At 38.5% G+C, this 26,303-nt stretch overlaps 1 protein-coding gene across 1 annotated transcript in view; it reads left to right on the top strand.

Moving 5' to 3' along the window:
* Positions 1-578: 578 nt before the first annotated feature.
* Positions 579-26,303, top strand: part of LOC149223074 (ubiquitin receptor RAD23b-like) — a 90,879-nt gene continuing 65,154 nt past the window's right edge. The window contains exons 1-3 of the mRNA XM_089385740.1: positions 579-774; positions 871-1,029; positions 22,978-23,139. Of these exons, the coding sequence (XP_089241866.1) occupies positions 964-1,029; positions 22,978-23,139 (228 nt within the window). The 5' untranslated portion in view covers positions 579-774; positions 871-963. The remainder of the gene's footprint in view (positions 775-870; positions 1,030-22,977; positions 23,140-26,303) is intronic.

The following is a 26,303-nucleotide window of genomic DNA, read 5'->3' as shown; positions in this document are numbered from 1 at the left end:
CTATATTAAACTTGAGCATTCCATATGGCAATTCTAATACCTCACCCCATAAAATTTAAACAAATACCTTAATGGAAACTAAACTCTGCCCAACCTAACTAATACTAATCCACACCTCATAAGTTAGCATTGACTTATAACACTCCAAAAACACAACTCAAACAAAAATAAATTAAATATAATTAATAAAAAAACCATTACCACCACTCATTCAAAATGACATGTACAACGTAGTAGTCAACAAAGTAAGGCGCCACTGAGATTTATCTATCTATCCGGAAATCAAGAACCTATTTTTTCCCAAACACCCTGTCCGCTTAACAATGCCAGCTGGAAACATGGGTCAATGTGGATCCCGCTGATTGAAGGTTCGGGCAAAGAGTTAGACGGTTAAATTGACGGAATATTAATTAACCCGGCAGCTGTCGGAAACGGTCCCTGTTCCCCCCTGCAGTCCAGCGCAGCAGCACAGCTCAGGTGTCCAACTGTCCACCTCGCAGGCAGTCAGATGGTGTCCTCGTGGCAGAGACGTTTGATCCCTTGAATTTCATCGCCGAGTGGGTCGATAAACGCGAAACCCATCACCGTAAGCTACCGCGTGCTGTCTGAACGCCGTTAAAATAACCCTTCAGCAGACACCTAACCTAACCCCACACATTTATGCGGCAGATCAAGAGATAAAATGGGCGTTATTTAACAGGATCTACATCTTACCAGAAGCTCTAGCTTGAGCTCAAGCAAGAACGAAAAATTCCTTTCTTCTCCTTACAGTCAGTGAGTGGGTCAGTCCGTCTTTTCGGTTCAGTTTTTTCTAAAATTTCGTAGGGCTTTCTGTTCTGGAGGATTTTCATGCCCTCGCGGTCCTTGCAGGTGAATGGGTTTATAATATTCGTCATCAAAGCTTCATTCTGATCTCTTTCGGGTCAATTTTTGTGGGTTTTCTCATAAAATTTGGCAGCCAGAATGAAGTTATCCGTGAAAACTTTGAAGGGCAACCGTTTCGAAATTGAAGCCCAGCCAAATGATACGGTGAGTGTGATTATTTTTTAAGTGTGATTATTTTTTAAAAGGAACTTGAATATTTGCATTTAGAGAAATCAGGGTTTAATTTTTTAATCATGGTCAGTTTCGAAAATCTGCAATGTATTGTTGCATATAATTTTCTCGAGATCTGTCTAAAATGCTTGCTTGACGCTTATCATACCATAACCAGCTAAGCGAATCGAGTCTTATAGGCCCGGAGTACAAGCTAACACCAACCAGGCTCAGGATTTATCAGAAATCTTGAAAGATCGTTAGAAAATTATTATCACCATCATCATCATGATTATTTTAAATTCCATTTATATTTCCATGCCGGCATAGTGTTTTATTGCACAAGAAATCGGACAGAACTGACATTCCAAAATTTTCTGGAAATTTTCGTAGCTATGTAACATAATCAAACAACTTTAAAGATGATATATGCCAACAAAGTATGGTTCCTGTGCCCAATAGGTCACTTCTTTCATTTGTGAATTTGATATTATCTCATTTGCGAGAAGGGGACCAGCTTTTCGAGGGAATGCATCCTTATGGTGTGCACACTGGAATGGATAGCCTTAAGAGTCAAGATTTGGGATAAATTGAAATACAGCTATGTTGAAATTTTCTTTTGAATACAGACAGCTATATGGCTGCGTCATTTGATGTGCTGGCATCTATCTAGTTTCACTGTTTGTTCATTTATATTTTCTTATACTGCATCAATTGACCACTGGCAAAACTGCCTGGCTCTAGTGCTAAAATCTGTGAACATTGTAAAAGGGGCAATTGTTGATTCATATGATTGAAGGCCTGATAGATGCCCCAGTTTGTAACTTTGTGGAACTGGAAGATAGAATGACCTTGATCAGTGGAGGAAGATCGGGTCTTTCACTTCCATGTTTTGACCAGTCGTGTAGATCTGTGTTCTCGTTTAAAACTGGCAACTTGAACATATATGCCTGATGTTCATATAATCAACTAAATGAATTTGGGCTTTGAGAGGCAGGACAATTTTACTTTTTTTTATTCTAAACCCAACTTCATTTTCTAAGAAAATTGTCGTCTTGCCCTCTGGTCATTTATTGTAGAGACGTATGATGAGATAGGAATAGAAAAGAAGAGCTTCTGATATATTTATCTGTTTGTGTACCCCTACCATTAATACGCCAAAAGTGTGTGGATAAGGTTCTGATATTCCTCGAAAAGGGTCAACAATTAAAACTTGTAGTCCAAAAGGGTCAAACCCCCTTAAAAGGGTTCATCATTAGTTTTGACTTTGTCTCTTTCAGTAATTCTGTTCAATTCACTACCTCAACTCCCTTTTTCTTCTTGCATGATATAAAAGGTGACACGTCCAAGTGAGACATCTTTTGCATAGTGGTGCCAACTGCCTTGGAGGGAGAGTTCTTTTACGTCTTACATGATATAAAATGTGGCACGTCCAACTGGGCACATCTTTGCATGGTGGAGCTGTTGTTAATGTTAGCTTCAAATGATGGTTTCTTTTTCTTTATGGGTGTTCTTGAATTATTTGATTTGGACGGGGTTTGAAGGAGAACATGATGCATGGCAATATTGTCCTAAACGGATGCCCTCATTGTGTTCAGGGGATAACATGAGAATTTATCATGGAACTGAACTTTTACATGTAGTATTACCTCATTGTGTTCAGGAGATAACATGAGAATTTATCATGGAACTTAACTTTTACATGTAGTATTACCGTGTTAGTATGAAGATGAGTGTTAATGCAATAAGTATGGGATTGTGAAGTGTTTTCCTCTTCTTTGAATGGAATCATGGTTAATAGATGGATAAAAAGGAACTATTACATTTAGTATTACCGTGTTAGTATGAAGATGAGTGTTAGTGCAATAAGTATGGGACTGTGAAGTGTTTTCCTCTTCTTTGAACGGAATCACGGATAATAGACAGATAAAAAGGAACTAACCTAACTCCACATTTTAATGTTTTGAATCCCCTGTTCTTATGTTTCAATTGAGCTTTCAATTGAGACTTGCATATTATATGGTACAACTATAAATGTTGTGGTTCTTAGGTTTTTTTAACAAACAACATTTGAATCACGGATAATAGACAGATAAAAAGGAACTAACCTAACTCCACATTTTGATGTTTTGAATCCCCTGTTCTTATGTTTCAATTGAGCTTTCAATTGAGACTTGCATATTATATGGTACAACTGTAAATGTTGTGGTTCTTAGGTTTTTTTAACAAACAACATTTGATCTTTGGAAGTTCTTGCAACAAATTCTAACACAGGCATTAGACGCCAACCCATTGAATGGGGGTTTCACCGTAGCTCCTATAATGGACGAGCGTGCATTACAACTAACGGTTCAATGGAACTTCTATGTGCACTATACTATGAGACCTTATGCACTACCACAAAATATTAATATATTTATTCAAACTTTCGAATAGTAATGTCTATAATATAGGTCTTAAAAAATGCGAAGAATATATTCGTAATGGATTCTAAACCTCATTCTTGTTATTGGATAAGCATGCCTATTTTGGAATAGGGCTTCCAAAATTTTAATTTAATTATCAATAATTATTAGGTGGACGACAGAGATTTAACTTTCAAAATTTTAATTTAATTATCAATGATTATTAGGTGGATGATAGAGATTTAACCTCCATCGAATATTCTTTGTAGTCTACACAAATTAAGTAAAAAAATGTCATATGGACAAGTGTCATATGAAATGAGTTATGGTTTTTTTTGGACATGTGGTATTGATAAGTCATGGTATTGTAAAAAACTTTTTTATAGAATAAGAGTATCCATGGTAAAGTGGGGGTAAATCTCCATGGTCAAAAATCTTGTTCCATGTTTTAAATGTATATATGTTTAATTTCTATATTAATTTTTTTATAATAATAATAATAATAATTTAAAATTAAGTTATAATTTAGTTAGTTTTTTATGACTTTTAATTTTAGTAATGGAGTAAGTGTTTTGATGTTTATTATGAAGTAAGTGTTTTTTATTATGAAGTAAGTGTTTTGATGTTTATTATGGATTGATGCAATCGACATTTACCAACCATTTAATTTATATGGCTGCACTACTTGTAATATTAATTCTCATGGTTGCCTCTTGAAGATCCAAATTTCTCGCTTCAACATTGTTTCTCTTGTAAACTATATGGGATTTTAATTGTTGACACTTAACATGATATTCCTTCACCTCGTGTTAGAATTTCACCCCCTAGGTCACTAATGCCCTTATGATCTTAATCAGTGTTTTTGAAACCGGCCAGTCGGAACTGGTATCTGGTCAAATCGGCCGGTCAGCAAGGCCACTGGTCCAAACCGGCTGAAAAACCTGGTCAGCCACCCCATTTTGCCAATTTTGAGCCCTAACCGGTCCTAATCGGTCGGTTTAGGACGGAACCGACCGGTTTGTGGTCAAACCAACCGGTTCTGTCCTAAACCGGCTGGTTAACTGCCACGATTGCGGAGGACCCATGCAGCGACTTATCCAAGGTGGTTAGGGTGTTTTGGAGGGAAAGTAAGGGTCCTTTCCCTCCAAAAACACCCTCACCAAGCCTTTAAGAGGTCCTCCTCCCTTTCATTTGTCTCACACATCTCATTTGGTGTGTTTGTGAGTTTGCTCGGGAGCTTGGAGAGTGTTGAGTTTTTGCTAGAGTAGTTATCTTGGAGGCTTGGAGTTGGAGTTGGAGCTATTTTGGAGATAGTTTGTAGCTGTCAGTGGAGTTGGCATCTTCAAGAGGAGGCTAAGGAAGCTAGTTTGCATTTCCAGGTAAGGATTTTCACTTGAAAATTACTCATTTGACTGCTGGCCATGTATTAAATTTTTTTATGTGTTATATATTTATGAACTTCTAACTTCTATCGTCTATGCTATCAAATCTCTAGTTCTATGCTATCAAATTTTGTAGCCTACATGTGCATTTGTTTTCCTAAATTTAGCTTTGGTTTTCCATGTTTCTTAGCTGCAATTTTTTTTAAATGGCTGATTTCTTTGCATATTGTAATTATTTCAAGCAAACATGGCTCCAAAAGGAAAGGACAGTGCATAAGCTCATTGTGATGTAATTGATGGAAAAATGATATGCAAATTATGCCATAAATCTATTGGAGGTGGGGGTATTCTTAGATTGAAATAACACTTGGTTGGGGTAAGAGGCCAAGTAAAGCCATGTGGTGCACCAAATGTAGTGTTAGGTTCTATTAGGGTAGAATACCTTTCCAAGCTTGAAAAGTTTTATGAGGATAAGGCTAGGGAGAAGGCCATCCAAGATGACATTGCAAGGAAGAGGGAATTATTAGAAGCCATGAAAGAGAGTGGGTATGATGATTATGAGATTGAAGACTCCTCTTCTATCCCTTCCACCAATGAACCCTTTCACTATGTTCATCCTTCTTTTGGCCAACCATCAAAACAAAGAGAACAAACATCCAATGTTATTTCTCATCCTCTGCCAACATTGCCTCTTCTAATCCCACTTCCTCCCAGCCAAGTCATCAACCCACTTTGAATCAACATTGGAAAAAACAATGCAAAGAAACTTCTCATCAATATATTGCTAGATGGTGGTATGATTTAGATATCCCATTTAATGATGCTCACTCACCTTATTACAAGCTATGTGGGACTTTGTTATAGCTGCAGGAAAGGGCTTCAAAGGCCCTAGTATGCATGACTTGAGGGGAGCTCTTTTGCAAAAAGAGAGATCTTCCATTGACAAGTATTTGGTTGAGCTTAAAGATTCATGGCTCAAAACAGGTTGTTCCATCATGTCAGATGGATGGAACAACTTGTTTTGAGCCATAACCGATGGAAAGAACCGCACTATCATTAATTTCCTTATTTCTTGTCCTCAAGGAACCATGTTTTTGAGATTAGATGATGCATCTGATAAGGTGAAGGATGCAACCCTTCTATTTGAGCTTTTGGATGACATTATTAAGGAAGTTGGGGAGCAAAATGTTGTGCAGGCCATCACAGATAATGCCTCAAACTATGTTCTTGCTGGAAAGATGCTTCAATCCAAATATTGGACCATATTTTGGATTCCATGTGCTGACATAGGCAAAGTGGAGTGGGTAAAAACACTGTAGAGCATGCCAGGTGCATTACAAAATACATTTACAACCACTCATGGGTATTGAACCTAATGAGGAAAAACACTGGGGGAAAAGAGCTTGTTAGGCATGCAATTACGAGATTTCCAACTCACTTCCTCACGTTGCAATGTCTTAATGGTCAACATAAAAACTTGCAGAAATTTTTTTCTTCTGATGAATGGACTGAATCTTGGTGGGCTCGTAGACAAGATGGAAAAGACACCAAAAAGAAAGTGTTTGACAATTATTTTTGGAAAAGCCCTGTAGAGCTTGTGAAAATTACCGAGCCTCTTGTTAAGGTGCTAAGGATGGTGGATGGGGAAAAATTGGCTATGGTCTACATTTATGAGGCTATGGAGTAGGCAAAGGAGCAGATACGGGCAACTTACAAGGACAGGTTAGCTAAATATGGCCATATATCGGAGATCATTGATAACAGATGGAACAATCAACTCCATCGTCCTATACACGCAGCTAGGTATTTTTTGAACCCAAAGTATCATTATAAAGATCGGCTAGGTGATCTGCAGGATGGGGAGGTCAGAGCTGGATTGATTGATTGCTTGGAGTGCGTAGTCCCTACCCATGTAGACCAGTTGGAAATACATTGACAACTCACTGTTTTCAATATGGCAGGTGGTACCTTTGGCAAAAACTTGGCAAAGATGGCAAGTGATGTGGATCAATCAGGTAAGAAATTCCAATTTCCAATTTGTTTTTCTTTTTAAGTTAAAATTGTTTATGTTGTTTACAATTCAAATTATAAACTAAGTTACTAATTATGTCTTTTTCTTTGTAGCACATTGGTGGGAGTCATTTGATGGTCAGTGTCCTCAATTGCAAAGGTTTGCAATTAAAGTCCTCAGTCAAACTTGCAGTGCTTTAGGTTGTGAGTGCAATTGGTTTGTTTTTGAGCGCATACACACGAAGAAGAGAAACCGTTTGGAACAAAAAAGGTTAAATGATCTTGTTTTCGTGCAATACAACCTTTGACTAAGGAGGAACCAAATAATGAACAAAACACCTGATCTAGATCCCATTGCGTTGGATGATATTGGGTGGAGGAGATTGAAGATCTTGTGTTTGATGATATGATTTTAATATCGACATGGCATTAGCGGGGGATGACATAGATTTTGTGGCGGCATCAGAACCAGGATCAGTAGCGACATCAAGGAAAGGCAAAGAACCAATGGAAGGCACTAGTCGTGCAGGTCGACAAACTTGTGCTTCCATTAGGTCCACTTCTATTGTTATTGGTGGCATTGCTACTAAGGTTGCAGATTAGGCTGAGGCATCCTCAGACTCTGAACCAGATGATGTCTATGTAGCTCCTGATGATGATCCCGTGTCTAGTAGTGGTGATGAACTTGATGATTGATCATGTGTACACTGTAGACTTGTAGTAGGCCAATGGCCTCATAGCTTACAACATTGTTTTTGGACTTTATAGGCCATTTAGAGCTTCATTGCTTATGCATTTTACTATTTTGTCGATGATATGTATTGCACTTGGTGCCATTTTGATATATTCACCTTTACATGGTATATAAATGAGCAAACTTTGCAAATTTTGTCTCTATTGGCTTGGAATCATGGTTTTAAATCTTAAAAATAGTTTTGTTTCATTAAAAATTAATTATTTAATGTATTTTTCTAAACCGGTTCGTTTAGACCTAACCAGTCCCGGTTTGACCGGTTCCAGTCGGTAACCGGTTCATTAGGTGGACCGGTTTGGTCACTGGTTCTGGTTTTTAAAACATTGATCTTAATCAAACAAGTAGATAGCTTAATTTTTAATTATTCTCAAAATTAAGATAATGAAAGCATAAAATTGATTTTACTCGCACATTGGTAATTACTCCTTCAAATCATCTTTTCTTTCATTTGAAAGAAAAATTACAAGGAAACCACCACACACTGTCTAAGAAAAAAACCAGTGTGCATAGATACCCAAAACACTAAGTTGCTAGGAAACATGGGTTCGGGTACGGGGATGACTATGTCACTTTTGAAATTTCAAATTTAATATCAAGCAGAGAGATATGAATCATGATAATAGATATATAGTATATGTCTAGGCTCCATTGTCACACTACATTCAAAATTTGCCTGAAGGGATTTCCACACATGAAATAGAAAATTCCAAAAAAAAGTGAAATTGAACAATGAACAAGTCTCAAGATCATTGATTTGGCTTCCTCAAGCCATTTTATCACTCATCAACATCCATGTCATCATGATCAACATCACTAAGCTCATTAGTCAACACGCTGTCTAGGGAGGCACTCTCATTTGAAGGCTCTTGCTCATCCATCATCCATGATTGACTAAGTAGGCGTACCCTTCACATACCCATTTTTGGGGAACCATGCACCCTTTTATGGGGTAACAAGTACCCGTCACAAAGAAGGAACGCACTTTTAAATTTTAGAGTATTGGGCTCTTCATACTCGAATCGGGTTTGGAAGGGTGTGTTTGAGAAGAACACGAACTCATTTTCAGTGCTTGGGTGCGCAAATTAGGTATGGGTACGCGAATCCCACCCCTAGGTTTGGGTACCCTTGCTTCATAGCGAAAACACCTTAAAGTTGAGCTTTGACAAGATGTTTTAGAGCTACAATTGCTGAGAAAACCAGGAACAATAGTTCTCTGCTTTAAAATATTGTGGTGCAAATTGTGCAACCGTTGTATGGATTCCATACAACTGTATGGAGTTGCTGCCTCAAACTATGTGCTACTTGGGAATGCCTCTTCTCTGGCTGCCTGTTCTTTCTCTCTCCCTCAATTGCTAAGTGTGTGAGAAAGCCTATACCTTGCCTTATCTTTTTAATTTTATAGGAGAATCTATTTGTAAGATTACTCTTAGTCTAAAAATAAGACTTTCACTTTTATTTTTTATAATAAAGTGGTTTACAAAATAGAATTACTTTTCCAAAATTAGGATTATGTTTTGAAAATATCTCAAACTACTTCTTGCATGTTCACATTGAACATGTGTGAAAGTTCTTATCGGAAATATGTTAATTTTAGACAACAATGGTAGGTTCTATGCTTTAGAGCAATTTTATTTCACTTTCTTTATGAGCCCAATATCAATTTCAATTTAGCAATCACATAAACATGTAAGTAAAATGTTGATAGAACATAAACATAAACAATAGAAGACAAGAGGACACAAGATGTGGCACCAACCAGGGACAAACCCCAATGTGGGGAAACCCTTGTTCAATTCTTCTTTTAGTCTTCAATAGTTCAACAAAGAGAGATAGTACAATTTACAAATTCTGATAATTTATAACAGCAACAAAAGAGCCCTAACCAGAAAAGTCAACGCTGGTCAACAAGGCAAATTTCTTCCTCAATTCAACTCGGTCAAACTGAGTCGACTTCGGCCTCCAATAGCAAGTCTAATCAGCGCAAAACAATATGAAAAAGTCTAGTCAAAACTAGTCAACAAAAGTCAACCATGCAGTGAACCCTAGTACAGTCAACGCTAGTCAACACAGGTGTCAAACAACCTCGATTTTTGTGCCTAGAATTGTGGTTTGCCCAAACAGAAATTCCTCACCCAAATTCGCAGTCAAGGAAGGTCAACGCAACCCAAAAACAACCTTTGAAATTTTCAGTCAAACCTGGTCAATGTTGAAACAGAAAATGACTGTCCTTTCCTTCGCATGTGTGGAGAGAGAAGTTGCCCAGAAATCCGTACCCAATCAGATAAGGGGAGAGAGATGTGTGAAGATGAGTGATGTCCAAATGAGGATGAGGCATCATGTATTTATAGGCTAACGTTGAGGATGAATAGATGCGACTGTTGGGCTTCTGAGCCCACATGAGTTTGCTGGTCGACCTTGACAATTTGTCCATAATCAAAATAAATTCATAACTTCATTTGTACATGTCAGAATGGGATGCTCTTTAGATCAATCCTACACCTCTCGGAGAGAGGAATCCAAGAAAAATATCAGTTGTCATAAATAAGATGACCCATGTGGAGTTTGGCCCTAGTTGCCAATTTTAATACTCCCTCTCAACTAGGGGGAACTCCACTTGGTAATCCATTTGCCAATTTGTATTATCTCTGCCATCCATGCACTGCTCTGCTCTGCTAAACCATGAAGAAGTGATTGAGAATGTATCATACCATTCTCTACTGACCCGAAGTCAGTCCCAATCAAAAGATAGTGTCTCATGCCACTTTTACTGACTTGAAGTCAGTTCCAATCAAAAGAGAGTGTCTCATACCACTCTTACTGACTCGAAGTCAGTTCCAATTGATCCCAGATCGATATCAGACATCCTAGCATAGGGAGTATGGTAGTACACAATGCGTCCATCGATAGTACTATGGTCCCTATCCTCATTTCCCTACTCATTGGCTAGATGAGAGGTACTTCCCATGAGTCCCAGACTGCATGGGTAGCATGTCTCGGCAGGACAAGGATGAACCACTCGTCCTGCTCACATTTGCCAAGGGGTATCACAGGGGAAGGATGAACCACTCACCCTGTACATAGCAAACCACTAGGGGAAGGCTGAACCACTCACCCTACGGTTGCTCACTGCTCCAAGAAGTACCCCAAGCCCCTTGGAGCTCCCAGAGCTCAATGTCCATCTCATATAGGACCCTCACAAGAGGGTCTCTCCACGATTCCAAATCGTTCTCGGAAGGCCAAGAATTTGATCTTCCCCAGGGGCTTTGTCAAAATATTGGCGGCTTGCTCATCAGTCCCAATGTGATGGAGCCTTGTTGCTCCTTGTTGTACCATATCCCGGATAAAGTGTTATTTGATATCCATATGCTTGGAGCGATCATGAAACACGAGATTCTCTGATAATAGGATCCCACTTTGGTTGTCACAGAGGATCATGGTGGTATCCAACACATGTCCAAACAGCTCACTGAAGAGCTTCCTCAACCAGACAGCTTCACAAGAGGCCATACTAGCAACTATGTATTCGGCCTTAGTGGTGCTCAAGGCAACCGATTTCTGCTTTGCTCATCCAGGATATCGAAGTAGAACCCAGAGAAAAACAACATCCAAAAGTGCTCTTGCGATCCACCACATTGCCAGTCCAATCAACATCGGAATAACCATGTAGCCTCACATTTCCAGCAGTGTATCTCAGTCCTTGAGTGATTGTGCCCTGAAGATATCTCAGAAGATTCTTGACGACAATCCAATGTATATGATAAGGCTCAACCATGTACTGGCTCAATGTGTTAACTGCAAAACATATGTCTGGATGGTAGTTCACCAAGAACATTAGTGCTCCTATGAGTTGACGATACTCAGAAGCATTTCCCAATTCAGGTCAAGCGACACTACCACACAACTTCTTAAAGTTAAGTTCCATCGGAGTAGTCACAGGCTTGAAGTCCCACCATCCCAAATCTTTCCAATATCTTCACAACATATTTTTCTTGAGAGAGGAAAATTTCACCCGGCTTTCGCCAGACCTCCAACCCTAGGAAATATTGCATTGGTCCTTCATCTCAAATTCAGAAGCCAATTCTCTCTTACATTTGTGAATGAGAGGGTCTGCACTTGTCAGAAAGAGGTCGTCCACATAAAGTACCAGAATGAGAGGTTTATCATTTTCAACCTTAAAGTAAAGGTTCGGATCGGCTTCACTTCTAGTGAATCCCAACTTCATCAGATAGCTATCGATTCTCTCATACCAAGCCCGGGGTGCTTGCTTCAATCCATAAAGAGCTTTCTTCAACCTGCATAGATGAAATTCCTAATCATGAACTTCAAACCCCTCAGGTTTTTCCACATAGACTTCCTCCTCTTTGATTGAACCATGCAAGAAGGCGGTCTTGACATCCATATGATGTAGGTTCCATCCTTGCGAGGCAACAAGGGCTATGATCGAGCAGATGGTGGTGTATCGGGCAACAAGTGCAAATATCTCATCGTAATCTACACCTTCCTTTTGAGAGAAGCCTCGAGCAACAAAGCGAGCCTTAAAATTTTCTGCACTTCCATCAGCTCCATGCTTGATTTGTTGTGGGGTCTAGGGACCACATCCCAGACACCATTCTTCATAATTGACTTGTATTCTTCATTCATAGCATCATTCCATACTTGTTGCTTCTCGGCTTCTTTGAAGGACGAAGGCTCATTTTGAATGATAGTGCTCATGGCGGTCAAATATCCTTGATACCTGTTTCGCTTCTTGCTTTCACGAAAACTCCCCCTTGGTGCAATGTGCCTCTTAACCATTGAGAGTCTCCCTAAGCCATGAGGGTTTCCTCTTGGAGGAGGAAGGCTCATGAGGGAGTGGATCAATAGGATCCATAAGTTCATCAACATCATGCATCGTTTCGTCCTCTTTTTCACCTTGATTTCCCAGTGTCAACTTCTTTGTCCTTCCTTAGGATAGGAAGGTTGTTGATCTTCCTGAGGGCCATATCTTCGTCGAAGGTGACATCATGACTTATCTCAACTTCCTTTTGACCAACCACATAAATTCTATATCCCTTAGATTTTTCACTATAGCCCACAAGGATTCCTTTCTTCCCAGATGCAACCAATTTGCTTCTTTTCTGTTTCGGCACATGAAAATACACGGGGCTTCCAAAAATTCTAAAATGAGAGACATCAGGTTCTTCGGGAATCTTGGAGTCCAATGCTTGATGAGCACATCGGTTTTGAAAATACACGACAATATTTGCAGCTTCAGCCCATAGAAACTTTGGAAGGCCTTGATCATGAAGCATGGCACATACAACTTCTATAATAGAGCGATTCTTCCTTTCAGCCACACCATTCTGCTCGGGAGTGTATGGCGTTGTAGTCTACCACTTAATGCCAACTTCTTTGTAATAATCTTGGAATTCATTGGATTCTAACTTGGGCATACCTATCACCATCTGTCTCACATCAGATAGGGCCTTATAATGAAGATGGGTGAACCTCCGGTGCCATGGTTCAGATTGAAGAGATGTGTCGCAAGACATGGCTCCTAATGGACTTCCTCCAACTTGATACAAAGTGTTAACCCTGAAACCAAGAGTAAAAGCATTCTTGAAATTTCTTTTCCAAACACGTACCTTTCCATCCATAAAAGCCACCTTGAATCCTTTATCTTCCATTGCTGAAATGGACGCTAGATTCTTCTTGAGATCGGGTACATATAGTACTTCTTGCAAATGAATATTGTTACCTTGATTCAATTGAAGGGTAACATTCCCTAGGGCCTACTCCCTTCACGGGATATGTGGCATCATCTCCAAGGATGATCTCCAACTTGTTTCCTTTTCTATCAGATTAGAGAGGGCTTCCTTGTATCCGGTGAAGTGCCTTGAGGCACCACTATCAATCAGCCAATTTCCCAAAGTGTCTGGAGGAGAGGCAGAGGAGAGGGCCGATATAAGATTGTACTCCTTTTGCTTATTGTTAACAATATTAGATTCATCATACCTGGAGTTCCTTGATTTCTTGGAGGGTTGACCATTTCCTTAATGTCCCGCATTCCTTTTTCCTTTGCCATTGGACATGCCATTCCTTTGATCGTTTTTGTTGAAGTTGCTCTTGGAGTTGTTATAATAATCATCATCTCGAGGTGTATCCCTTCTATTAGGACACTCCCTTGCATAGTGGCCAAACTTATTGCAAACAAAGCATCTTCCCTTCCTTCCATTTTTGAATCCTAGTCTTTCTTGACTTTGCTTCTTTGAACCTGGATTGTTCTTCCTCTTGGCATGAGCGGAGAATGCAGTGGGGTTGCTTCTATTAGAAGGCATTTCTTGCTACACCATTCTTTTTTCTTCTTGAATGCATCTCGACATCAATTCTTCAAACCCTGGAATTCGATCATTGTTGAGTATAGTGGTTCTAAATACATACCACTCAGGTGGGAGTCCTCTAAGCGTGGTGAGAGTAAGTTCTCTGTTTGGAATGACTTCTCCAATCGAGAGTAGATCATTCTTGATCTCAGTGATCCTCGAGAAATAGGATTGAATGTCCTCGTCCCTGCCCTTCTTAATATCCTTCAACTTATTCTTGAGAAAGAATTTGATTAGCATTACTAACCTTGAACATGTCGACCAACCTGTCGTATATCTCCTTGGAGGTCTTCAATTCTAAGATATAGGCCACCAGATGCTTGTCAATGTAATCCTTGATGATCTTCTTTGCTTTGACTTCAACCTTATTGTACTCGGTATTTGCAACAGCCGGTGCATTTGAAGGAGGCTCAGGGATTTTACGGTGCACATAATCCATCACTTCCTTCTCTTCCAAGGCCAAATCAAGAGACATCTTCCATCCATGATAGTCAGATTTATCATGGAGCTTGTCTTCAGCCGAGAAGTAGGATGAGGAACCCATTGAGTCTTTTGTCCTTGTCCAACTGTTTTTGGTGATTGCTCTTTCACTCTTGCTTGGGCGTTGTCTTCACCTCAACTCTGATACCATGTTAATTTTAGATAACAATGGTATGTTTTATGCTTTAGAGCAATTTTACTTCAATTTCTTTATGAGCCCAATATCAATTTCAGTTTAGCAATCACATAAACATGTAAGTAAAATGTTGATAGAACATAAACATAAACAGTAGAAGACAAGCCAAGACAAGAGGACACAAGATGTGGCACCAGCCAGGGACAAACCCCAATGTGGGAAAACCCTTGATTAAATCTTCATTTAGTCTTCAATAGTTTAGTAGAGAGAGATAGTACAATTTACAAATTTTGATAATTTATATCAACAGCAAAAGAGCCCTAGCCAGAAAAGTCAACATTGGTCAACATGGCAGATTTCTTCCTCAATTCAGCTTGGTCAAACCTTGTCAACTTTAGCTTCCAACAACAAGTCTAATCAGCCCAAAACAGTGTAAAAAATTCTAGTCAAAACTGGTCAACAAAATTCAATCCTTCGGTCAGCCCTATTACAGTCAATGATGGTCAACACAGGGGTTAAATTGCCTCGGTTTTTGTGCCCAAAATTGCGGCCTGCCCAAACAAAAATTCCTCACCCAAATCTGCAGTCAAGGAAGGTCAACGCTTGGTCAAGTAGCCCAAAAACAACTTTTGAAATTTTCAGTCAAACCCAGTCAATACTGAAACAAAAAATGATTGTCCTTTCCTTCGCACGTGTGGAGAGAGAAGCTGCCCAGAAATCCATACCCAATCAAATAAAGAGAGAGAGATGTGTGAAGATGGGTGATGTCAAAATGAGGATGAGGCATCATGTATTTATAGGCTAACGTTGAGGATGAATAGATGTGATTGTTGGGCTTTTGAGCCTACATGACTGTTGGGCTGGTCGACCTTAACAGTTTGTCCATAATCAAAAGAAATTCATAACTTCATTTGTACATGTCAGAATGGGATTATCTTTAGATCAATCCTACACCTCTCGGAGAGAGGAATCCAAGAAAAATATCAGCGGTCATAAATAAGATGACCCATGTGGAGTTTGGCCCTAGTTGCCAATTTTAACAAAATATGATTCTCAACACTTCCTTTTAACAAGGAAGTAATTTTGCACCAATCCAAGTTTGTCTCTGTATGCCTCAATCTTCCTTTTTTCCAAGGATTTGGTTAGAATGTTAGCTACCTACTGGTCCTTGGGAATATGTTGGAGCTCCCTTCTAAACCCTATCTTGTATGAAGTGATATTTTATTTGATATGCTTGGACCTATCACGGAACATTGTATTTTTAGAGAGTTTGATACAACTCAAGTTATCACAACAAATGATTGTAGGCTCAAACTCCTAATAAAACCAATTGCAAATTACTTGTGAAGTCAGATGGCCTCACAATTGGCAGTACTAGCGAACATGTGTTTTGCCTCTGTCAAGCCAAGTGCCATGGAAGTTTGCTTCTTGTTGAACCATGATACCATCATCGATCCCAAGCTAAAGCAACAACTTGAGGTGCTGTTCCTGTCCGTTGCATTGCATACCCAATCTAAGTTTGAATAACCATGCAACTTGACGATCTCCAAACTATCTTAGACCATACTCCATTGTGCCGTTCAAATACCTGAGCACCTTTTTGTTGCTACCTAGTGCTCCTGCCTTGGTCCAAGTCACATGGTTCGAGCTCAAGTTGGGGTTCGACAATGATTAGGTTTGATTCAAATTTAATTTTTTCGATGAGGTTAGGATGAGGTTTTCCATTAGGTTTTTCTATATATATTTTGTATATTCAACATCAATAAACATAAAAAATGTTATGATAGACTTGGAAACTAAAAGGATAGATCATCAGCTTAAGTTGTGATATGAGGTTGTGAGCTTGAGTTGTTGACTTGGTCAATGAGCCTCAACTTGTTGAGTGGGTTGGTTGTTGACTCTAAATGATTGTAAATGAGTGAAAATATACATTCAATGACATTCCCTTTCATAGTATAAACTATTGAGCAAAGACAACGTTGTATGGACCATCTTAGAAAGTGTGTGGACCATCTTAGAAAGTGTATCACCCATAGGATCAACACCTAAATGCTCATGTTGGATAGTTAATAGAGAGTAGAATGCCCTTCTTGTATTGTTAATTAGAGGTATAATATCAACCCATCGAATACATAGTAGTGCATCAACATGAGGTTTGTTGAACCTCAATTTTTTTTAGGTTCGTTGAAATTTCGAGCCTCAAGGTTGAAGTTCGATGAATCTTGTGACATAGGCCTTGGCTACACCATGAATTGACTAAAGGTGTTCACTGCAAAACATATACTGGGCTTGATGTTGACCAAATACATTGAGGAACCTGTCAATTGCCTATACATCTTGGGATCCACCAACTCTTAATATGAAGTTATCACCTTCTTCAGATTAGTGATCATGGGTGTGGTCATAGTTTTGAGGTTTGCTATTAGGTTTTTCTATATATATTTTCTATATTCAACATCAATAAACATAAAAAAGTGTTATGATAGACTTGGAAACTAAAAGGATAGATCATCGACTTAAGTTGTGATATGAGGTTCTGAGCTTGAGTTGTTGACTTGGTCAATGAGCCTCAACTTGTTGAGTCGATTGGTTGTTGACTCTAAATGATTGTAAATGAGTGAAAATATACATTCAATGACATTCCCTTTCATAGTATAAACTATTGAGCAAAGACAACATTGTATGGACCATCTTAGAAAGTGTGTGGACCATCTTAGAAAGTGTATCACCCATAGGATCAACACCTAACTGCTCATTTTGGATAGTTAATAGAGAGTAGAATGCCCTTCTTGTATTGTTAATTAGAGGTATACTATCAACCCATCGAATACATAGTAGTGCACCAACATGAGGTTTGTCGAACCTCCATTTTCTTTTAGGTTCGTTGAAATTTCGAGCCTCAAGGTTGAAGTTTGATGAATCTTGTGACATAGGCCTTGGCTACACCATGAATTGACTAAAGGTGTTCACTGCAAAACATATATTGGGCTTGATGTTGACCAAATACATTGAGGAACCTGTCAGTTGCCTGTACATCTTGGGATCCACTAACTCTTAATATGAAGTTATCACCTTCTGCAGATTAGTGATCATGGGTGTGGCCGTAGTTTTGCAATCCTCCAATTGAAACCTCTTTAGGAATTCAACTACATTCTTACATCGCCCAAAGGAAATCTCCCTTGGTCTCTTATCCTCCAACCCCAAGAAGTAATGCATCAAGCTGATGTTGTTCATCTTGAACATAACTTTTATATCTACTTTGCACCCTGCAATGAGCTTCTTTGCACTTGTCAAAATTGAGTCATTTGTATACAACACCAAAATAAGTAGATCAATTTGAACCAATATATAATATAAGCTAGAATCTACTTTGTTTTTGGTGAAGCCCGTTACCCATCCACATACATGACTAACTCTAGGAGGAAAATTTTCCCTAGATGCAACATGCTAGCCAATCGTTCTATTATGATCCATAGAAATCTAGCCTTAGATGCCTCTCATCCATTCTCCAAACAGTGCACTCATTGATCTACTCTACTTATTCGATGGAGGTGGGTCATCTATTCTGAGGTACTTAAACCATTTTTGCATTCAAGAGCTTTCATCTAATGTTTAAGGCATTCTAGTGTGGATCACATGTTGAAATTGGATTATAGACCGTTAGTGGTTGTGTACTTGTTCCCTTAGTTCACCTTGGTTATCGTATGTTCCTACTCTAGTGTGACTTTCCTTAGCGACTTTCTTTCATTGTCTAGGAGGAGCACAAGTAGTAGGCTCTGATAATGGTAGCGTTCCATGTTATTTATACTTAATGCTTGTCATGATTCTGCTATGTCTATTATCCCATCTTTTGTTTGGTTGTTGTCAATTGCATGTATTCCTTGTTGGTTTTGTCCTATGAGAAGAAGGGGTTGCAAATACTCTAGGTTGATGCAACTATATGTAGAGAAAAAACGTCAGCCAAATATCAAGATGCAAAAGAATGGTAAAGGGATGTGAAGCAAGCAAAAGGAAATTATAGCTCGAGCTCTACCTCCTCTTATATAGCCACTTGTCCTTGAGAGCATCCATGCATATCATGCCTATCAAAGTAAAAGGAACTCTCAATAAACATATCAACCCTAATGAAGTGATAAATTGTCCATGTGGGACTCCTAAATAGAAAAGATGTTAGTATGGGTATCGAAAGGTAAAGGGTGCTAAAGTTGGTGACACATCAGAGGAAAGCTATCATTGAATGAGTGCAAGAAAGATGCAATATAGTGGTTATGGCAACATGAGTGCAAGAAAGATGCAATATAGTGGTGGTGGCAACAAGTGTGCAAGGAAGATGCAATATAGTGGTTAAGGCAACAACATTGTTCGATGTGGTGGATCCAAATAAGGCAAATAAGGGTGGCAAAAAGTCTCAAGTCCAAGGGCACATAGGGTAGTCATAAGTGTAAATACCAATCTTAGAATGATATCTTTACTAACTCTGATAAATGATATGAATCATTTTTGGTGGTTCCTGCACACGTGAAACTAAACCCATGGCATGAAAGGGACTAGGAAAATACAATTGATAGTGCAGTTAGTGCAGAAATTGGAGATTGTATGGCTCAAAACTAAAAGAAGAATTCATAGGTCAAATCTATAACTAGATTTAACACAAAAAATAGAAATCACATGATGTGCATTCGCTGGTGTTGGAGGGTTTGCCTTATGTTTGTAGATTTAAAGAGTTTTCTCCATTGAACTTCAATTATGTCCATTGCAGGTTAGTCCACATTTGCGACTCCTTGTTTTCAATGTTTTCTTTTCCATCTCATTTTTTGATATCTTTTGAGTTTTCACCCTTTTTTGTCAATGTATGAAACCACATGATTGTCAATTTTTTTTTGTGCCCACTGCTCAACAAAACATTGGATGGATGTGTTGCAACTTGCAAGGTCAATAGATGAGGGAAACAATATAAGAACCTGGGGGGAGAGCACCTCACATGGTGCAATGGTTTGAGGTGATGAACCATGCTGTTGAACGAGAGGTCGACTAAGTGTTTGTCTTTGGATTCTTTGATGCCTTGGAGCATTAGATAATGGTGTTGCAAGACTATCCCTATGATGGGGTTGATTACACTGATGATCGCTAACATCCTTTGCTGTTGGATGCTGCATAGGTAGACATTAGTGAGAAGTTCTTAAGTTTTATGAGTTTTTTATACATACCAATAGTAACCATCATAGGAGATTTTGGACCTATGAGGTGGTTATAGAGTCGTGGTGGACAATGATAACCTATGGAGGGAGAGGGTTGGACGAGGACCATAGGTACTGAGAGCAAGACATTTAGTAAATTTGTAACTATGAGAGAGGCTCTCAAGCACAAATTGGAGGTGCTTGTTAAGGGCATCTAGTCACTCAATCTGAAAAGAGTAGAGGATAGAGTTTTGGATTCATAGGTTGGTATCCCACTAGAGTGGAGATTTCTTTTTAGAGAGGTTGTGAGGATGAGAGCCAATTGTTCAAGGTGGTGGAAATGCAATTAGCAAGAGGTCCTGCAGATCATGGAGGTGACAAAGGAGCACAACTAGCTCTTCCAACCACATGGGGGGTTGATTAGCTATGCTTATAGCGGGCATGGTGCCTCTATTTTGTATCAGCAGTTATTATTTTTCAGATGTTAAAACTTATATATAAAAACTTGTGTATTTAATGAAAATTAGGCTTGCATCTATTGTGTGTCTATAATGTTTGAATGGTTTTGTAAAGAACTGCATCTTATTAGCATGCATTTTACATTCTTCAGTATCAAATGTGATAAATTTTAAGCTACAATATGATAAATTTTAAGCTAAAATATGATTTTGCAAATGATCAACATAAGCATTTTGACATTTAGGTTCATGAACAAAAGTGAAATACTCAAGTTTTCTAGAAAAGTCAACGGTGGCTTTCCAAGTTGGCGAAAGTGAGTATCTAATATAGCCCCCCATCAAGGTTCAAGTGCTACTAAGTATTATGCTAGTGCCTTTGCTTGTGCTTGTGAACATGCTAGCATACACAACAAAAATTGGGGTCAGGTGTGAATCCTAGGCAATTTTGGCAGAAAAGATACCTGCCACTTGAGGCTGCTTAGCTGAAGCTAATGGAACTGAATGGTGCTAGGAACTGAATGGTTCTAATGGGTCCCTCGTAATGCTAAATCTAGTATGTTAAGCCTCGTCATGATAAGAGGGAACCAATCCAAAAAGTATGGAAAATATTTGCACTTTTCAATTTCTTCTCGAGGAGAAATGAATATGTTACTAGGAACAAATGACATTTACTGCTTTGCCGCATATGCAATTTCATAAGAAGGTTTCTTGGAGATCATAATCTTTAAGTTTATCTGGATTAAGTTCTTGCTCATAGCATTTGCTTATGAATCAAAATTGGTGCTATCAACATTTATGCTAGCCTATAGCAGTCTATGAATGCAATCAGACAACATAGCATAAAGGGCAACACTATAGCGGGGGAGATCTGAGTCCTTTCTACAGTCCAAGGTGGAGATCTTTGTGTCTGTCTTTATGTAACACAGTGGGGGATATCTGAGTCCTTTCTGAAGCCCACGGTGGAGGAGATCTTTGTGTCTGTCTTTGTGAAACACTAATTCTGATACTTATATATAGTTTATATTATATTATATTATATTTAAGGCTGACTTTATTCGTATACCCCAGATATCCATAGATCCATGTTAACCCCAGATATATTAAGCACTGAGTGGGATCAAGCTAATAAATTACATTTTGGGTTTGCACCTCAATTATTTTGATGCCTCTTGGGCTTTAATAGATCCAGGGTTAACACAGATCTATGCTAGTGTATGCTTGTTGCATCTCTTTCAGAGGTAAAAAGGCCCAGTTTATGTTTTTTAATATGTTTTAACTATCCCAATTCACGTATATTTGCATCATTGAACTAAAAATATTAGTGTGTATCTGGATCTTCAAAAAAAAAAATCCTAATTTCTAGATATCTTGAGAAATACAAAAATCTGTTATCTCGAAGTTTTTCCTGCTTTGGGAGCTACAACTTTTGACTATGGATTCATGTGGATAATTCTGGTTGTAGTAGTGCTTCCTCAGCTTTCTGTCTCCTGATTTGTAAGCCTTGAATTCTAAGGAATCTGTTACTATAGTCGTCATTTACTGCTTTGCTGCATATGCAATTTCATCAGAAGGTTTCTTGGTGATCACAATCTTTAAGCTTAGCTGGAATAATTTCTTGCTCATAGCAATTGTTTATGAAATCAATCTTTGTGTTACCAACATTTATGCTAGCCTATAGCAGTCTATGAATGCAATCAGAAAACATAGCAAAAACTAAGACATCTTATGTATTTTGGATCTTGTTTCGAGTCCATTGATCATTGTGCCCAGCAGTCCCATTAACCCCAGATATATTAAGCACCAAGTGGGATGAAACTAATAAACTACATTTTGGGTTTGCACCTCAATTATTTTGATGCCTCCTGGGCCTTAATAGATCCAGGGTTAACACAGATCTATGCTAGTGTATGCTTGTTGCATCTCTTTCAGAGGTGAAAAGGCCCAATTTATGTTTTTTAATATGTTTTAACTATCCCAATTCACGTATATTTGCATCATTGAACTAAAAATATCAGTGTGTATCTGGATCTTCAAAAAAAATAAATCCTAATTTCTAGATATCTTGAGAAATACAAAAATATGTTCTCATTAAGTTTTTCCTGCTTTGGGACCTACAACTTTTGATTTTGGATTCATGTGGATAATTCTAGTTGTGGTAGTGCTTCCTCAGCTTTCTGTCTCCTGATTTGTAAGCCTTGAATTCTAAGGAATCTGTTAGTATAGTCGACATTTACTGCTTTGCTGCATATGCCTTTCATTAGAAGGTTTCTTGGTGATCACGATCTTTAAGCTTAGCTGGAATAAGTTCTTGCTCATAGCAATTGTTTATGAAATCAATCTTTGTGCTACCAACATTTATGCTAGCCTATAGCAGTCTATGAATGCAATCAGAAAACATAGCAAAAGTCTAAGACATCTTATGTGTTTTGATCTTGTTTTTGATTTTGTTTCGAGTGCATTGATCATTGTACCCAGCAGTCCCATTGAACTACTTTAGTGGTCATTTGCTGGACATTAGTACATTTTCTCATGCTCCCTCTCTTGCCCACCCACTCTCCCCATATATTTATATCTTTGATTCTATGATCGTTAATTTTTATATCTTTGATTCTAATACAATTAATTTTGTGTGTATATGATATTGTCAAGCATTGATGTTTTTACAAGTAGTTGTAGATATTTCTTTGTCTAATGTTTCATACATCTTGGTCTGTCACGTATTTCTAGTGATGTGCTAGTGCCTTATGATCCAGAGTTTACTTATCTCTTTTTAGTTTGCAGGTTATGGCTGTCAAAAAGCAGATAGAAGAAATTCAAGGGAAAGATACCTATCCATGTGGCCAGCAACTATTAATACATCAAGGGAAGGTGCTAAAAGATGATACCACTATAGAGGACAACGCAATCACTGAAAATGGTTTTCTGGTTGTTATGCTTACCAAGGTATTTTTCTTTGCTTCATGTTTTGCTGATTTTAACAATTTTATCGTCCATGTAATGATTTTCTTTGGATTGCTTACATTGCATATATTACCCAGTTGTCTTATTGCAAACAGTTCTATGGATGTCTTTCTTTCGCCGGAAAAAAGAAAATATTGTCATATAACTGTTTTCACCAGGGTAGGTGATAAGTACTTTTGTCCAATCCTTAGATATCGTACTTCTCTCAGATATACATATTTTTTGAGTAAACCATAAAGACTTTAAGGTTCTTTACATGCAAACTTACAACCTAAAATTACAGAAGTTCAAAAATAATTAAAACAAAGCTAACATAATGACTTATACTATCATCTGTTTCCTACAGAATTCCAGCTCTGTTGGATATCTTAAAAGTTAAGATTGAAACAAAACACCAAAAAATTCTGTGAGAGACTTTGTAGATCCGGATAGTACACTAGGGTTGCGATGAGTGGTTTGCCTGGCCAAGATTTGGGAATCTTCCTGGGTCTTTGTGAGTTTTAGCTGGGCTGAGTACTTACCTCATACTGAGCCATGACCTCACCACTCATGAAGACTTGCCCTTACTTGTTAGACTCGTCAAGACTCTCCTCATACTAGGCCAAGGCTTGTTCTTGCTTGCCAAGATTGACCCTTGAGTTTTTTTGTATTGGCAGCGTCGTGTTGTGTCCCAGGCTAGCTGAGTCTTTGCTGAGTCCAAGAGTGACAACTTAGTGCTCGGTGCATGTCTGGATATTGGCACTTATGCTCTGACTTACTCTTTGGTTCCTCATGGACACTAAGAATTTGGTTCCTCATGGACACTAAGAAATTGATCTTATCTGAAGTGCCTCTTTTATCATTGGAAAGGTGAGCCTTAAGACTGCCAATGTCTACATGAAGCTGTTGGATACAAGAGCCATCCAGCCCTTGGTCTACTTCAATCTGTTTAAGACAACTGTTGACGAGTCAAGTTTTATTCTGCACACCGAGTTTACTTGTGAAATCTGCTTCTCTGTGACAAATTCTTACCAGAATTTCTGTTTTCCATTTCAACTTTTGGAATGCTAGCAGAACATAGTGTATATTTGTTCTTACAGCTTCCAATCCATCCCCTGTGGTGGCATTATTATTGAATCTTTCCTTTTAGATGATTGGTAGTCTCCAATGTTGGTTTCTTCTTTTAGTTGGTCCAGGATGATGTTTGAGTGTTTTGCTTTATACCCTGGTCCATGCCCCCTTGTTAAGACATCGACCTCCATCTTACTACACTCTGCTTCTTTAGTCTTACAATGTGAGAGTGGGGTTAGAGAATAAACTAGAAAGATGATATATTATGGATTGACCTTACTAGCTTTCCAATTAATGTGGAATGATATTGCTTTCTCGAATGGCGTGGATCGTCATTCAAGAACCTTTAAAGGATCTTTTGTAGATTGCCCAATAAAGTTTCCATGAGTATAATATGAACAAGATTGATGATTGGGGGGGAGTGGGTTTGATAAGGTGGGTGGCTAGATATGTTGGGATGACTAAATTAACGTATTAACATAGAGAGCTAGATGATCATACTCTTCTAGCATCCTCATCAAAGGTGAGTTTCACCTAATGTTCTCTAGGGGGAGTCCATGTATTTGGAGGACTTCGTATTTACTATTTTTCTTTATCTTCTCCCCTTAAACAACAATTCATGGTTATAACTTACAATATCTATTGTGTAATAGCTCCAATAGTTATGGGGGTCACCCCATCAAAGTTGAGTTTCACTTGGTGAGTGCCATAGAGGTAAAAAAAGGGGTGCCCCCTTTTACGTACTCTATTTGGGATCTACATTTGATGAGTTGAAATTTTTCCTTTACAAGCACATTGATGATGCAAATGATTTTCTCCTCCATGATGTGTTGATCCCTTTGCTCCTCTTGTTAAAATTGGCAACTAGGGCCAAATTCCACTTTGGGCAACTCATTTGATGGAGATAATGATTGCATTGAATTCCTCTTTTCGAAGGGACCAAAAGATCATCAAATTTGGATAAAAGAAAGTGTATTTTTGAATTATAAGCCCACATGTGCATATTTGATCAGGTCGGCCCTAAAGCAAATTGGACACCCTTGGAAGGCTATAAATACAAGTGATCTCCAACTCATTTTGACATCATCATGAGACATTCTTCTATTCTCTTTCTTGTTTTTGGCTCGCACAAGTCTTCGCGGAGAAATGGGTTCACATGAAGGTGAAATTGCGGGGTTTGAAGCTTGCATCTCTGTTTTAGGGTTTTAGGTCTCAATCGCAGGCATATCACAAAGAATTCTCGGCTATAGTCACTCGCTGGCTGACTCATTCGTCCGACTGGAGCCTTTCAATCGATCACACAACATGTCCTCCATGCGAATGGAAATTAGGGTTTCGTTCTTCAGTTATTCAAAGTTTTCGCTTGTTGACCGCATTGTTCGACAATTGACCACAGATAATGACAATTCATTATAGGCTTTTGAATCAAGGTTTTGAGTATGAGCATGGTTGTGTTCATCTCATGGATATTGTTTAGCTGATTTTCGCTGGATAATTGTACGGATGAAGATATGGAAAATTGTACTTTCTTTTGCTGAATCATTCAATGCCAATCTAATAAGAATAAGAATTTGAAAGGGTTTTCCCCATAGTGGGTTTTGCCCTGGTCTCTGACTAATCCTGGTGTCTCTATGTGTGAATGCTTTTCTTCTATTGTTCCTTTATGTTCTGCTGCATTGATGATGATGACGATGATATTATTCTTCCTACATAGTTGCATATGTTGCTGAATAATGTTGTAAATCTTAATAATGTTATGATGTTATGGGGTGAATTTAATGTGATAATGAAGAAATGCAATTATCAAAGCAAAGAACAATATAGCCCTAAGAAAAATTAACATGGTATCAGACCTGGGCTAGAGAAAAGTCATTGAAGGTAGGATGGAGAAGACCTAAAATTATTCTAGGGTTTGAAGGAAACCCTAGGCAATTTGGTTATTAGGGTTTGATGGATACTATGAGGTTAGGGTTTGAAAGAAACCCTGATTTATGGCAAAGATTTGAGATATGAAATCTAGAAACCCTAGCATGGTCAATGTGAAGATGCTCAAGCACTTGTGACAATTTGATGAAACCCTAGATGGGATACTTTCT

The sequence above is a fragment of the Pinus tabuliformis genome, chromosome Q, assembly GCF_031772625.1.
Source record: "Pinus tabuliformis cultivar Carrire ecotype Pingquan chromosome Q, CPIR1, whole genome shotgun sequence".
NCBI lineage: Eukaryota > Viridiplantae > Streptophyta > Pinopsida > Pinales > Pinaceae > Pinus > Pinus tabuliformis.
The sequence above is the reverse complement of the archived record's forward strand: the minus strand, read 5'-3'. Positions and strand labels throughout refer to the sequence as shown.